This window comes from Magnolia sinica, chromosome 1 (assembly GCF_029962835.1).
Source record: "Magnolia sinica isolate HGM2019 chromosome 1, MsV1, whole genome shotgun sequence".
In the NCBI taxonomy this organism is placed as follows: Eukaryota; Viridiplantae; Streptophyta; class Magnoliopsida; order Magnoliales; family Magnoliaceae; genus Magnolia; species Magnolia sinica.
Window position 1 is genome coordinate 118821050 of NC_080573.1, and position 14654 is coordinate 118835703.

The following is a 14654-nucleotide window of genomic DNA, read 5'->3' on the forward strand; positions in this document are numbered from 1 at the left end:
ACCCCTACTTATGTGAGTCCCAGACAGGATATCTCAACCATCCATGGGATCTTAAAACCCACTCCCACCTAATCCCATTTAAACCCATGCACCAAACGCCCCCTAAGGGGCGAGTCCCTGACCGTGGGACCCTCCTTGACGTATCTCTTGTAAATTTGCTCCATTCATAAGGGCATGTTTGATTTTCCAATTTCCAGGGAAATGCCTCCGTAAATGGTAATAATTATTTCCCTTCGTAATTGCCGCACTCTTCCCCATAATTGATTTGATGGCCTACTTTTTTGATGTAAAAACAGCAAATACTGTAAAATATCTGTGGGTCTGACCATGATGTATATCATATATCCATACCAGTCATCCATTATGTCAGATGAATTTATGATATAAGCCAAAAAAGAGGCATATCCAAAGCTTAAGTGGACCACGTCATAGAAAAATGTGAATCAAATACTTACTGTTAAAAACGTCCTAAGGCCACTGTTTCTTTTGATATGACCAAGTTGAGTATTGGATCTACCTCATTTTTTATCTCATATTGCAAAACGTCGTGGTAAAATGGATGGACGGAACAAATATGTCATATACATTGAGATGCGGTCCAAAAATTTAAATTACTTTTGAACTGGTTTTCGAGACTAAAACTACCGTGAATATTTAAACAGGTGAAACAGTAATAATTATCCATTTCCATGGTGTTTACTGTCTCCGTCTCCAAGTGAAACGGTAAAAATCAAACGGGCCCTAAGTATTTTCACCTAATTTTAGGGGTTAGTCCCTCCCAAAAATATATTAGATGGGCCCGTATTTTCACCTAATTTTAGGGGTTAGTCCCTCCCAAAAATATATTAGATGCACGTCGCTAGTGGACCACGCCACAGGTCATTGAGCTCGGACCATTAAAAATGCATAGGGCCCATCATAAATTTTATTTTCGATCCAATCAGTTGATAAAATCACAAAGACATGGACGAAAGAAAAACACAAATATCACTTGATTCAAAACTTTTGTAGCTCATGAGGGGTTTATCGTCACTCACCACTGTTTCCTCTGACATGATCAACTTGAGATTTAGATATGCTTCATTTCTTGGACCGTGTCCTAGGATGAGCTGAGAAAACTGATGGCTGAGTGGACATATAACAAATACATCAAGGTAGGCCCATAGTCAGTAACTCGCCCACTGAGATGTTGTCCCGGACTCGCCGAATCCACGCCTCGGCTAGTCTTGTTGTATTGAAGACGCGATCCAAGGCTTTTCAAAATACCTGCAGATTCTGAATTCTAACCAATGGATGCTTGTGAAGCGATTGCAATAAACCGCCTGTGGCCGCAATATGTGATTTGTGAAGCGATTCTACCTTTAATTAGCTCATAAAAACCTCAAAACAAATACCAACTTATCCAAAACTTTCATGGGCGCCGAGAAGTTCTTCACATGGAGCATTCAAACATCGTTTCTTCCACTTGAATTTTATATCTACCAAAATAAATGAACAGCATGGATGAAACACATACATGATGATGGGCCCACAAAGCACCCACCACTAGCCATTGGCGAGTGGTAGAAGTTTGAGGCCGAGGGGACTTACCTGGTACTTCAGCATGGTTTCATCGGTTGTAGGCATGGAATATTTATCGAGAATCAAATAGCAAATTTCGGGAACTCCCATCTGTTATCACCTCTAAATCAGATAGCAATACCACGCTCTGATTACTGGAATTTTTTTTTTATTGATTTCGGACTGTTAGATTCTCTGTGGTTCCAATCGTTCGATTAAAAAGTAAAGGAATTTATGTTTCGGTTTTGAAAACTATCCATCTATGTGCCACCTATGAGATTTATCGGTGACAGAGCATCAAAGGTTTTTATTTGTTTTTTATTTCCTTATAACCGTAAGTAGAAAAAGATGGGAAACGGATTGGCTACTCCCCCTGCCACCAGCTCCGTGGCTGGTGGTCGGTGCTTTGTGGGCCCCACCATGATATATTTGTTTCATCCATTCCGTTTATCCATTTTTAAAGATCATGATATGGTTTGATATCAAAAATGACAGGAATATAAATCTCAGGTGGACCACACTACATGAAAACAATAGCGATTGGATATCCACCATTAAAATCCTCCTAAGGCCCACTATACTGTTTATTTGACATCCAATCTGTTGATTAGGTTATACAGTCACAGATGAAGAGAAAAAAACAAAGATCATCTTGAGCCAAAACTTTTATGGCCCCCAAAATGTTTTCAATGGTCTACCCTCATTCAACACTGTTTCCTGTCATGTGGTCCACTTGAGATTTGGATATATCTAATTTTTGTATTCATAGCGCAAAATGATCTGAAAAAATAGATGGACGGCATGGATGAAACACATACATCATGGTGGGATCCACATAGCACCGACCATCACCCATTGGCTGGTTTCAGGGGGAGTAGCCAATCCGTGGTGTATCATTGCAGTAGGAAAAAGATGGTATATTATAGCAGTAGAGTGGGTCCCCTGTATATTCCCTCTCAACCTCTCTTCGAAAGCGGATTGCGTGGTGTGCGACACACCACCGACCTCTGTGGTGTGTTCACATCACCCAGTTCTATGGGCCCCACCATGATGTATATGTTATATCCAAACCGTCCATCCATTTGGAGAGATGATTCTTAAAAAGAAGCCTAAAACTTAGATCGACAGCTCAAGGGAACCACACCACATAAGGCAGTGGGGATTGAACGCCTACCATTGAAAATTTCTTGGGGGCTACAGAAATTTTAGATCAATATTGTATTTGTGTTTTCCCTTCATCCTGGTCTGTGTGAGCTTATGAACAGGTTGGATGGTAAATAAACATCATGATGGGCCTAAGAAGGTTTCAACTGTTTCCCAATAATTTCTATAGTGTGGTCCATTGTAGATTTTTATCTACCATGCACTAAAATGATATCTCCAGATGTACGGACGGTGTGGATATAACTTATACATTATAGTGGGGCCCACGGAACTTGGTGACGTCGACACGCGATGCAATCCGCTTCCCCTTCTTGAGCGCCAAAACGGAAAAACGTTCTTTCTGCTCTTCGTTTTTGGCTGTACAAATGCATCACTGAGGTGCTCTGTCCGACGTGCGACGGAGGGACGTCTCCCTCTTTCACCGTCTGTCTTTGCAAATTGCAATACACCACTCTCTCTCTCTCTCTCTCTCTGCTATACACCACTCGTCACGTTCTCTATTCAAGGAGCGAGGAAGGTGCACCGCTCTCTCTCTCTCTCTCTCTCTCTCTCTCTCTCTGTCTGTCTGTGTCGCTAGACACTGTTTCCTTTCTTTCTGCATCTTCTTTCCTTCATTTCATGGTCTTGTTCTAATTCTTTCTCCAGATGACGTATTTCCAGCAGTCTCACAGAAAAATCTTCTTGTCTTTTCAGTTCAAGAAGAACCCATTTATTGGATTTCAGTATATGTCTGTATCGTCATGGGGTTGTTTATTCTCTGAAGAGGTATTATTCTCTTTCTTTTCTTACAGTTTTGCTTGGTTTTGTAGATTTTCTTCACCATCTGTCAGTTTTGCATTTTCGGGGGATTTCTGAAGATGGGTCTATTGTCCTTTGAAGTTCTTAGATGAATACAATGTTCAATGGAGCAATCTGCACAAAAAAACTGTAAATGTGGGGACCACCTTTTGGTGTTCAAACTTGAATGGGAAATGCCTTGAAAATCTCCCCCCATTGGATGATTCTACCTATCTGATTGGTAACCTGCCAACCATTGGATGTAACTGTCCACTTGAGACCACCAATCAGAAGGGTGGGATCATCTGATAGGGAAGATATGGGATGGTTTGATGTAATCGTCCATTTTTGGCCAATGCTCTGGCTAGGATCATCTGATAGGGCCAGGATGGGGCCCACCAGATTAATGGTTTAGACTACATGAACATGGGCCTGCCATGAACCGTTGTTGGGCTTCTACTACACATGCTATTTCTTTTGGTCATCGCATAATACTATTTTCTTTTTTATGTTCATTCAAATCTTGAAGATTGTTTTTCTTGCTATGAATTGTAGAGATCAGTAATCTTGGATATCTCCAACGACTCGATTTCAGTTTGGATCATTTATAAGACTCGATTTCTTCCTTGGAGTATACATAACCCCTCCTTGTAGAATTTCCTGTTTATTTATTTATTTGAAAGGTAACACTGCCAGGGATTGAACCTTGGGTCACTCACACACACTACACTATCTCTGAGCAGAGGAAATACATAGCATATCTGATGCCCACCATATGTGATAATGGCAATGGTTGCATGTCAGTTATGAAGGAATTGAATGTATGTAGGTGAATCTAATAGAGACTTGGAAGAAAAATATCTGTAGTTTAGTGCCTGGTTATTATCAAGATCTTAAAATTGCCATTATGAAATGCAATGACCAACTGTGTTTCCTTATGGTAATGGTTGATGGCCATTACCAAGGGAGTTGTAGAGAAAAAAAAAGAATATATGGATCCCTTAAATGCTGTTTTAATGGTTATTATAACATTCGAGTTGGCAGCCTTTTGACAGGGGACTAGCATGTGGCTCTGTCCTATTGTAAACATTTTGACAATCAAGGCTATCTTTTTTTATCCATAGGTTTGGATATCTTTTCTCAAGATATCTTTCCAACCCTAGTGTGGATTGATGGCAATGTCCTTTTGGTCATTCAATGGCTTAAGTTGCTTTACCTTGTTCCTTGGTTTTTTGTGGTGGTTTTGATGTTTTCTAATATGATCTCATTTTTATAGTATCCTAATTATGTGGTGGATGACCTGACTAATTCAGAGATGGGATTGGGGCTCTTGCAAAGCGTCTCCTTACCTCAGGAACATTTTTTCTGCATTCTTTTTTTTTTTTTTTTTTACAACTTTTCTTCTTCCTTATTGAATCATTGTCTTTGGACTTAAAAAGTCACGAGTTCGATTAGCATGTATTGATATGTTCGGTTGTGATTATTTACATGTATGATGTCCTTGCTGGGAAATTTGTTTGGTAGCATGTATCCAATTCATAATGCCAGATACTGATTTTCATACCACCTTCACTACTAAACATTCCCCTCCAAGGATTTCATAAAAAGAGATCACAAAAAAAGATTTTATGACTTGGTATTGTGCAATGTTTTAAATAGCCTGTAGCGTATAGCGTGGCGTTTGACCCTCTATGCCTTGTAGCGTAAGCTATGCATTCCTTAATATTTTAAATTAAAATAATAGAAAATATGATAAAATTTAAAAAATGCATAATTTCTATGAGTTCTTGACTATGAATCTGAATCATCAACCACTTATTTCCATGCAAAATCTCTCTCTCTCTCTCTCTCTCTCTGCCTTTAGACATTTCTGAGTGTGACTTTTTCTTTTATTTATTTATTGATACATCACAAATTCATGATATAGACTGCAATTTGGATGGTCCGGATTGATTTTAGTGCTCTACCATGATATGGACCACAATTTGGATGGTCCGGATTAGTTTAATGTAGTGCCATGCATAGTATAAGTCATCACCATTTTAAAGTAGGTTTTAAAGTAACATAGAAAAAACACTTTAAAAAAATGAGATTTCAAGTAGTGTACGCTATCTACGCTACCGTACATGTAGCATAGGCTACATGTACTGTAGCTTATGCTACACACCCTATAGCTTACGCTACCTGGGAGTTACGCTACTTGTGTACGCTACGTAGCGTTTTCACTACGCTACGCTATGTAGTGTACTCTACGCTACAACGCTACTAAAAACACTAATATTGTGCCCTCTTCAGCTGTAATTGAGTCCTTTCTTTTGAAAAATAAATGAAATGCTATGAATGGAGAAGAATGAGAATGATATAAGAACTTTGTACCCACTGCTACACATAATGGTGTAGTCAAACATGCAAATAAATCTGTGGCTTCTTGTCAGATGACTTAGTTGGCATGTGTACATTGGCTGAGTCTTGTCCGGCAAATCCAATATTCCTCATATTTGTGCCCATGTAACATTGTGCACAAGTCAAGAAAAGTTCTAGAAGGTTCTAAAAATGTATTTGAAATAGGTAAGTTTTTGGAGTCCAAATTTAGGTCAAAGATTGTGTAGAAAGTGTCAAAGATGATGTGTTTGAGTGAGATTTTTAAGGAAGAGGCATAATAGTACATGTAGAAAGGCTGGAGGTTCTGCCTTATTCTCTCCATTATTGAATTGTTTTGACCTTTTTTAATCTTAATTACTTAAAATCAGTTCTCTAGTTGCTCATCTCTCTCTCTCTACGTTGTATTCGCATGTTTCTCGTTGCTTTGCTTTGTTATAGTCAATCATTGTGATTGAGTTGATTTCATATTAATTTAGCGCGCTGAATTGCATCACAATAGTTGATAATAGAATTGGGCTAGGTTTTGGCAAGTGTAAAGCCCCACAGGTGTATGGAGTGAGCAGCACTACGAGTTGCTAGGTGGTGTATTGGTACTACATAAGATGCAATCCCTCGATCCTATGTTTTATAAGGAAAAGTTATCCCTGGCTTTGACAGTTCTTGTGATGTGGAAGTCCACTAGTCATGCCTCCTATCGTTTGGGCCCACAAATCAATTGATATGGTATGGGCCATATTGGTGCAATTTTTTTTTTTTTTTTTTTTGGGCTAAAAAAGTAGTGTAAAATATCAGAAAAATGGAAAACACAAGAATCTTTCTAGTGTGTTTTGACATGTATATTTGATGGTGTCTCAGCCATTCTTTTCCCACTGTCGGCTTGACCTATTGAAAGCTGAGTTTTTGAGTCTTCGACCTCTAGGTTTGGTGTTAAAGCTTATGGAATTTGAAATTCCTTGGTTGTTCGCTAGTTTTTACTTTGATGTGTTTTTATTACATATTTTAACAGAACATCGTGGGAATAACCTCAGAACTTTAATGTATGCGATTATATTCATTTTAGGTTATATAATAAAAGGAGAAGAAAGAAAGAGAGAGAAAAGTGAGTTGGGAGAAGAAACAACGAGAGAGAGAAATAGGGCATAGGGGTTGGATGTCCCTCCCTTCCCCTTTTATATTATTTAATAAATAGATGAAATTAAAAAAAGTTCCCTTAAAAAAGAGAGAGCAAAAATCCCTAATACGTCCTAAATTAAAGCCCTACTCTAATATAAAACAATAGGAATAAATAGAAAAGGCTAAATGGGCCATACAACTGTATGGTCCACACACTCATGCATTAACACTCCCCCTTAACCCAATGCTAAGTTTGGAGTATACATGTGCAGATGATTGTGAGGAAGGGCCCTAATACGTCCTAAATTAAAGCCCTACTCTAATATAAAACAATAGGAATAAATAGAAAAGGCTAAATGGGCCATACAACTGTATGGTCCACACACTCATGCATTAACACTCCCCCTTAACCCAATGCTAAGTTTGGAGTATATATGTGCAGATGATTGTGAGGAAGGGCCTTGGTGAATATTGTCAGCAAGCTGATCTAGAGATTAGATATATGCTGTAGAGATTTCACCACTGAAGATCTCATGTATGAAGTGATAGTAAGCCATAATATATTTATTTCTTTCAAGATAGACTTAATTACTTGCCAATGTGGGATGCCGCCTGATTATCACAGAACAATTGCATAGGTATATACACTACAAACCTCATTTCTTGCAATAGTTTCTTGATCCACATTAACCCACAAGTAGTATGGGATATTGCTCTATAGTCTGCTTCAGCACTTGATCAGACCACAATACTCTACTTCTTACTCTTCCTCGTGACTAGATTTCTTCCCACAAATGTACAATGCCCACTTATAGATTGCCTATTTGTCAAAAAACTTGCCCAGTCTGCATTAGAGTACCCTTTGTATAGAATTCCTTGACTTGGTACCCTTTTAAGATACCGCAGAATATGAATAACTGCATTTGTGTGAGGTAACCTTGGAGAGCTCATAAATTGGCTCACCACATTCACAACATAAGATATGCTTGGCTGAGTGATAGTTAAATATATGAGCTTCCCGTCTAATCTTCTATTTCTCCCTAGGTCTTCAAATTCATCTCCTTGATCCCCAACAAGTTATTTGGATTCATTGGTGTATCAATTGGCTTTATGCCAAGGAGACCAGTCTCCTTGAGCAGATCCAAAGTGTATTTTCGTGGGGACAAATTAATTGCTCTAATTGATTTGACAACTTTTATATTGCCCTATTTCTTCTTCTTCGTCAGATGAAGTGTTCGTTATCAATCCCCATATCATTTTATCATCACCCCCCATGGTCGGTTGGGAAAGAGGTATATGCACCTTTGAAAGAGGTATATGCACCCCTCTAATGTGTATCCCTAGGGTTTATGAGTGGAGCCAATGATAGCTTTGCTCTTGTATCCTTTTCTAAACGGGGTAGGGGTGGTGGTCGCAGTGGCAGAGGTAATTAAGGCGGTTGTGGTGAAGTTGGAGAAGGTCGTGGACTTAGAAAGTGCACACATTATGGGCTTACAAATCATTCGATTAAAATTTGTTGGGATCTTCGTAGAAAGACAACATGGACTAATCAAGCATCTTACATTGGAGAGAGTAGTGGGTCTTATCCGACTAGTTCTACTTCTACAACGCAACCGCCACGTATGTTTGGAGAGATGGTTGCACTTAATAAGAGTATTCTAAGTTGTTGAAAAATCTACGAAATTAGCCTGCTCCTCTGACTTTTGTTGCTATTTTCACTCTTACGGCTGCATTCGTGACCCCTAGTATGGTTTGTGTAGGATTCAAGTCTCCTGCTCCATGGGTCATTGACTTTAGAGCTTCTGACCATATGAAAGGTGAATTTAGTGCTTTTTTTTTTGGTTGTCATCTTGGCAGATGGTACCCAGTCTAGAGTATATGGAATGGGTATTGTTCATCGAAGTTCTCCTCTTTCATTGTCTTCTATCCTTTGTCCCTAAATTTCCTTTGAGTCTTTTGTCCGTTAGCTAGCTCATCAAATCTCTTAATTGCTTTGATACCATGTAGGGGAGAGAGAGAGAGAGAGAGAGAGAGAGAGAGAGAGAGAGAGAGAGAGAGAGAGAGAGAGAGAGGGCTGGACATCTCCTATATTATGCGTTAACATTCACAAAAATTTTTAGGTGGATAATGATAACTTTATTAAAGGGGTAAAGAATGCAACAATCCACTAAGACCATGGATAGTGATTAGAGAATTGAGTAGATTGTTCCAGGAAGTGTCAAGTAGCCAGACCAAGTAAGATCTCATTATCAAAGAAGGGCCTCTTCTACAGAGCTAGATTACTTGCAGTCACAACCCCTGACTATATAAAATTCACAATAGATTAATGTGCATAGTTCTAATTGATACATTATCTTTATGAACATGACTATCAAATGAGTTCCTAGGATTCCTCTTCGCTTAAAATAAAGAGAATACATGAAAAAGGCGAAAACATAAAAAAAAAAAGGACGCTTATTGGGGTGTGCACATTGACTACTGATGTTTTTGGGGACTCATTTCTCCCGTATGGTGTAATAAGGTGAATGTGTATACTACATGGCCGTAGAGTTTCTTGACAACTATTCAAGGACTTTTTGCAGGCTTCCTTACAAATCTTCAATACCTTGTTTGGTTATACACATTAGTGATTCTATTCTAGTTAGATCCTAGCTTGAACTTAAATTCATTTGTCTATACTACAGTATCTCACAAATTTAAGAATCGTTTTGATGATATGTTTTGAAGTTTTGCTTAAGGTCTTCTACTATTGTTCCTTCCTCCATAAAGTACTTTGTTGATGTTTCTTGTTTTAGGATCTTAAAGACAGGCCTAATCTGTTTCAATCTAGAGCCATTTCGAGCTATGTCTCATTCTAAAGAAGCAGACAGAGGAGAGAACTACAATTTTAGGTGGGGAAAGAAGAGAGGGGTGTATGGGAAAAACTTCCAAACTTATGAGTCTTTTACGTTTGATGGTATGGAATACTCGCTCTATGACTGTGTATATTTGCACACGGAAGATGAGCCTGAACCCTATATTGGGAAGATTATAAAAATATGGGAGAAGCCAAATCATAGAAGAAGAATAAAGGTCGTGTGGTTTTTCCGCCCCATTGAACTTGTCAACTGGTTCGAAGACGTACCACTTAAGAATGAGATCTTTCTGGCATGTGGTGAAGGAATAGGCGTTTCCAATGTTAATCCTTTGGTAAATTCGATTCTTGGTTCATCCCTTTGTCATTTAATCTTCTCTCTCTCTCACGCTTGTATAATTAGATGATGTTTATTTTTGTGATACATATTCCAGAATACCAATATACCTTGAATTGTTCCACAATCCACAGTATATTATGGCATCAAATTACTTCACAAATAATTACTTTTGTAAGAATCTCCCTTTTTCTAAATATGATTGTTCCTTTTATTCTTTCGCAAGGTAACTTTCTTTTTACTAGAGAAAGAAAAGGGTGTAAGATCCATTAAGACAATGTATAATTGTCTCTGACATACAAAGATTCGCTCTCAGCTCCTTTTGTAGAGTAACTCATTGGAGGTAAATGTTGGAAAAGGTGCCCCTGTTTGACATGGTTCTATGAAAGGCTTTCTTGTCAAGTTCATGAAGAAACTGAACTATTATAAGTGGTTAGGATATGTGGTTCTGATGGATCATGGACTGTCGATGTCCCAGAAATCTTCCAGATGGGATGTTCCTAATTCATTGATTGTTGGCCTGCATATAGATGGTTAAGTAAAGAATACAACAATAGCACACACTCACTTGGTGAAAGACTGGATGCCAATAATCTCCCAACCGACAAGATTTTTAGGGCATTCCCCATCCATGATTGGTCCATCGTATCAATGATCCGTATCTAATGACCACTTGTAAGTATTGTGTGCATAACAGGAAGCTCCTTCTTTGTCATTGCAGGAGATGTAGTGTGCATGCGTTTTGGTTACCACTTACATGTGTAGGCATGGACTATGGAGTATTTTATTGTACTTGTGTTGGTTATATTTGGTGCTCCCTCAGGACACCATACCTTCTTATGTTTCTTAGTTTTATTTATTTATTTATTTTTTATATGTAATATAATGAAATGTTTGGGTGTGAGGGATTTAACTATTCTCTACACACCCTCTTCTCTCACTGTCATCATCACCATCATTGTCTTTTCTTTACATACCATGCGAGTAATTTCACTGTATCATCATAGCTTCTAGATTTGCCAACCAGCTGCTGCCACTCCCAAAGAGCTCAAAAAGTAGATGGAATAACAAAATATATTTGAGTTTCTTGCTGGGCTTCACCTCAACTTTGAGCTTCAGCACGTTCAGGTCTTGGGCTGGGAATCTCTTCCCTCAGAGGATAGTTGGCAATTATTAAGGGCAGCAATGGCTCAAGCCTAGGCCTAGTGAAATCAAAATTTTGAAGAGGGCCAGCCCAACATGCCCAACCAGGCCAGTTCAAATTCTGGGCCTAAAGTAACCTGGGCCCACCCTTTGCCAGGCCTAACGATATGTAAGAGGAGAAGCTAGTCGAAGGGTGTCTCCTGGTCTGCAGAGTTCAGTCCTTCAAGTGAGATCGGTCCTTGCTACAATGTTGAATCCTCTTGATGACCTTTAGAAAAAGGGCAGCCCCAATCAGGATAAGTTCAGTTTTTCTTGATATTAGACCACAAAGTTTCTTCACAATGGCAACAAAAAAATGAAGATAAGGGACTGGGGGTAAATATCCAACCACCTACAAGCCACTACGGCAGTAATTCCTATTCCCTGCTCTTCTTCTACCATAGGTAATACGTGCTAAAAGGAAAGTAACTTATGTTTTAAACACAAGGAAAATATTTTATTCAATTATCCATAGTAACTCATATTATATTCTTTACATGTTTATGTACTTATTTTAAAAGAAAGAAAACCCTAATACGATCCTAACCATTTATTTCTAGAAAATTTAGAAAATGATGAAAATATCCCTTGATCCCTTCACAACCATACATGCCTTCTAAAAATTGGCCACGAGTCGCTTAAAAGACATCGGAAGTGCATTGTTTGAAAGCTAACTCAGTGGACTTTCAAACAGAACGAATTTCGTTTCATTTGGTCATCGTTTAATGCCCAGAAAATGGCCTCTGAAAATAATGACGAAAATATTGAGGGAAACTTGTTGAACAAGTTGCATACTCACTTGAACTCTAACAACTGACTGCTAATATAGTCTAGAATGCATATCCAAGTTGTTGATCTTGCATCAGACCAATCTTGGCCCTCAAAGTGTTCTCGGTCCTAGATCAGGACCCTTGAATGGGCCTGATTTCTGATTGACCACCTTGTGGTCTTGGATGCATCGCTACTTCAACCATCATTGGCTAGCAAGTCAGAGTAATAACTAATATTAACTAATATTGTCTCGCAAGTGACATCTTTTCCTCTATTGTTTCCTTTTTAACCACAACATTGTGAATACAATTTCTTCTCCTTGTACTTGTAATGCCATTAAAGAATTTTGTGTTTTTGTTGCCTTCTTTTTACCAAACTTGCCTGGGATATTTGATGCCATTTTATTTCGTCCTGTTTCATATTCTTTTTGAGTTCAGTATATGATGCTCCAAAACATCTTCTTCTTGCGTGGGCTCCTCTTCTTCTATTGTTAATTTGAATGGACTTTAGTAATCTGGTCTTCTCTTCCTAAATCAAACCAACCTTGATCCTTCCCATTCTTAAATCTCGCCTTTAAGCAGTTTTAGCTTCATCATAAGCTTGAAACCAAGTAACCAACATATCGCTCCACATTGAAGCTAGATCATCATTTTTAATTTATTTTTTTAGTGATGAAATTACTTTATTCTACAGACGCAAGCTCAAGTTGAAAGGGATTGGGTCCCACAATTGCTCGGTGGATTCAAAAAGAGTTGGACAATGATCAAACATGGCCGAGCCAAACCATGTTGAATGGCACGTGAAAATAATTTTTCCTATTCAGCGGAGACAATGATCAATCCTTGATATTGGCACCCTCTTGTTGATTAGACCATGTATATTTAACATCAATATGAGGAAATTCAATGAGATTGTCCTTCCACTATTTTTGAAAATTCATTGATGCTTCTAGGAGTAATGGAGCCATTCATCTTCTCATAGGGATGCCTCGCTATGTTAAAGTTCCACCTAAACACTACTTCCAATACCATTCAATTCCTCTCATAACTGAGGCGAGTGTTCGGATCATTTGTGCCATAAACACCCATGAAAACCCAATGATGATCCGAGTTGACACTTTTGAACTAAACTGAGATTGAGAAATGACCAACATACTATTCCTCCTTGAAAATCAAATATGAATCTCACACTGCCAGGATACTGCTAGAAGCTCTTATGTCACCCAATGAGACCCAATCGCAAAATTTCCTCCCAAACCAAGCAGGTAAAAGATCTATCATAATTCTCTTTCTTGGTTTCCTCCGAAGCAGCCAATTGAATTTTCTATAACCTGCAAAATGCTTATTTTGGCTCCTTTTATTCAGGCACCCCATCCCTCTTACATTCCATGAGAGTCTTCATATGGCACCACTGATATTCTCCCTTCCCTACCTTCAGCCTCTTGAATCTTTGCTCGATCCGTTAGGAGCCAGTATGCTTCCAGAGCCATCACCAGAACCTTGCATGATCTCCCTAACCCAGTTGTCCTAGTTGATTGAAGAGGATAAGTTTAGGCATTCCCTCTTACCTTTCTTTGCACTCACTAGAGTTTGGGCTTGCTTCTCCTTGTTGATTCTATCCCTTTCTTCCACTAAACAGAATAAGGCTTCCATGTTGTCATTGCTTTCTCTTAATGACAACCTCACCATTCTCCCCACTTTATGGATCACATCACTTACCCATTGCATTATACGAGCATCAGCTTACCTTACTTCTGCCACCTGGCTAGATGCCAAATTAGTGTTTTCCTTGTCAGAGATCTGCTCCATCATTTCTACCTAGAGTGCCCAACATTTGATCTGGTTTAATGCCTCAAATGGGCACTGGACAAATAATGAGATTGTAACTATTGTGCTCCTAATCAACTGTACACCCAAAAAGTTGTGATCAAACGCCTATACATGCATTGTCGAGGAAGACCTTGATTAGGAGCAGAGCACTCTAGATTTGCTGTTGTTGCTTCAGTGCTATCAAACCCTGATAAAGAAACAGTTTCCATAACAGAAGTAGGATCGTGATTGAATGCTTCCATCATAAGATCCGTAGGACTCTGAGACATTCTCTATTTACCTCCCTTTGCACGTCTTTGAAGTGTTGACAATTCCTGCTATATCGTCCACACCTGAGAGCCCCGACTTGCATTTCAAGCTGTGGCTTGCATGCTCCAGATTTAGCAGCATACATATATCTTTACCTGTTGAAACAACGATGCCCATCACTGGACCAACAAACATCTTACCATTAGCTAATGAGTCTGAGGGCCCGCCTGACGATATGTCGATATATACCTTGAACTTAGAGGGCTCCTTTTGCATTGCCAAGCCCTTGAGACACTCCCTGTCCTTGTCACAGGAACTACAACCCATCCTTAGAACTTGAGCGCACCTTTTGAGCTAGTTGTATCTATGGATGACAGTTGTCACCTTCACATGTGCTTGCAACCGACCTTTTGAGCTAGTTGTATCTATGGATGAC

At 38.9% G+C, this 14654-nt stretch overlaps 1 protein-coding gene across 3 annotated transcripts in view; it reads left to right on the forward strand.

The window, feature by feature from the left end:
• The first annotated feature begins 3055 nt into the window (after positions 1-3055).
• The window catches only part of LOC131255634 (protein ANTI-SILENCING 1-like), a 47436-nt gene continuing 35837 nt past the window's right edge, over positions 3056-14654 (forward strand). The window contains exons 1-3 of one of the 3 annotated variants that reach the window (XM_058256409.1): positions 3056-3241; positions 3418-3489; positions 9792-10185. In XM_058256409.1, the coding sequence (XP_058112392.1) occupies positions 9841-10185 (345 nt within the window). In that variant the 5' untranslated portion in view covers positions 3056-3241; positions 3418-3489; positions 9792-9840. The remainder of the gene's footprint in view (positions 3242-3417; positions 3490-9791; positions 10186-14654) is intronic. The other 2 variants (XM_058256417.1, XM_058256402.1) reach the window with 2 other exon arrangements.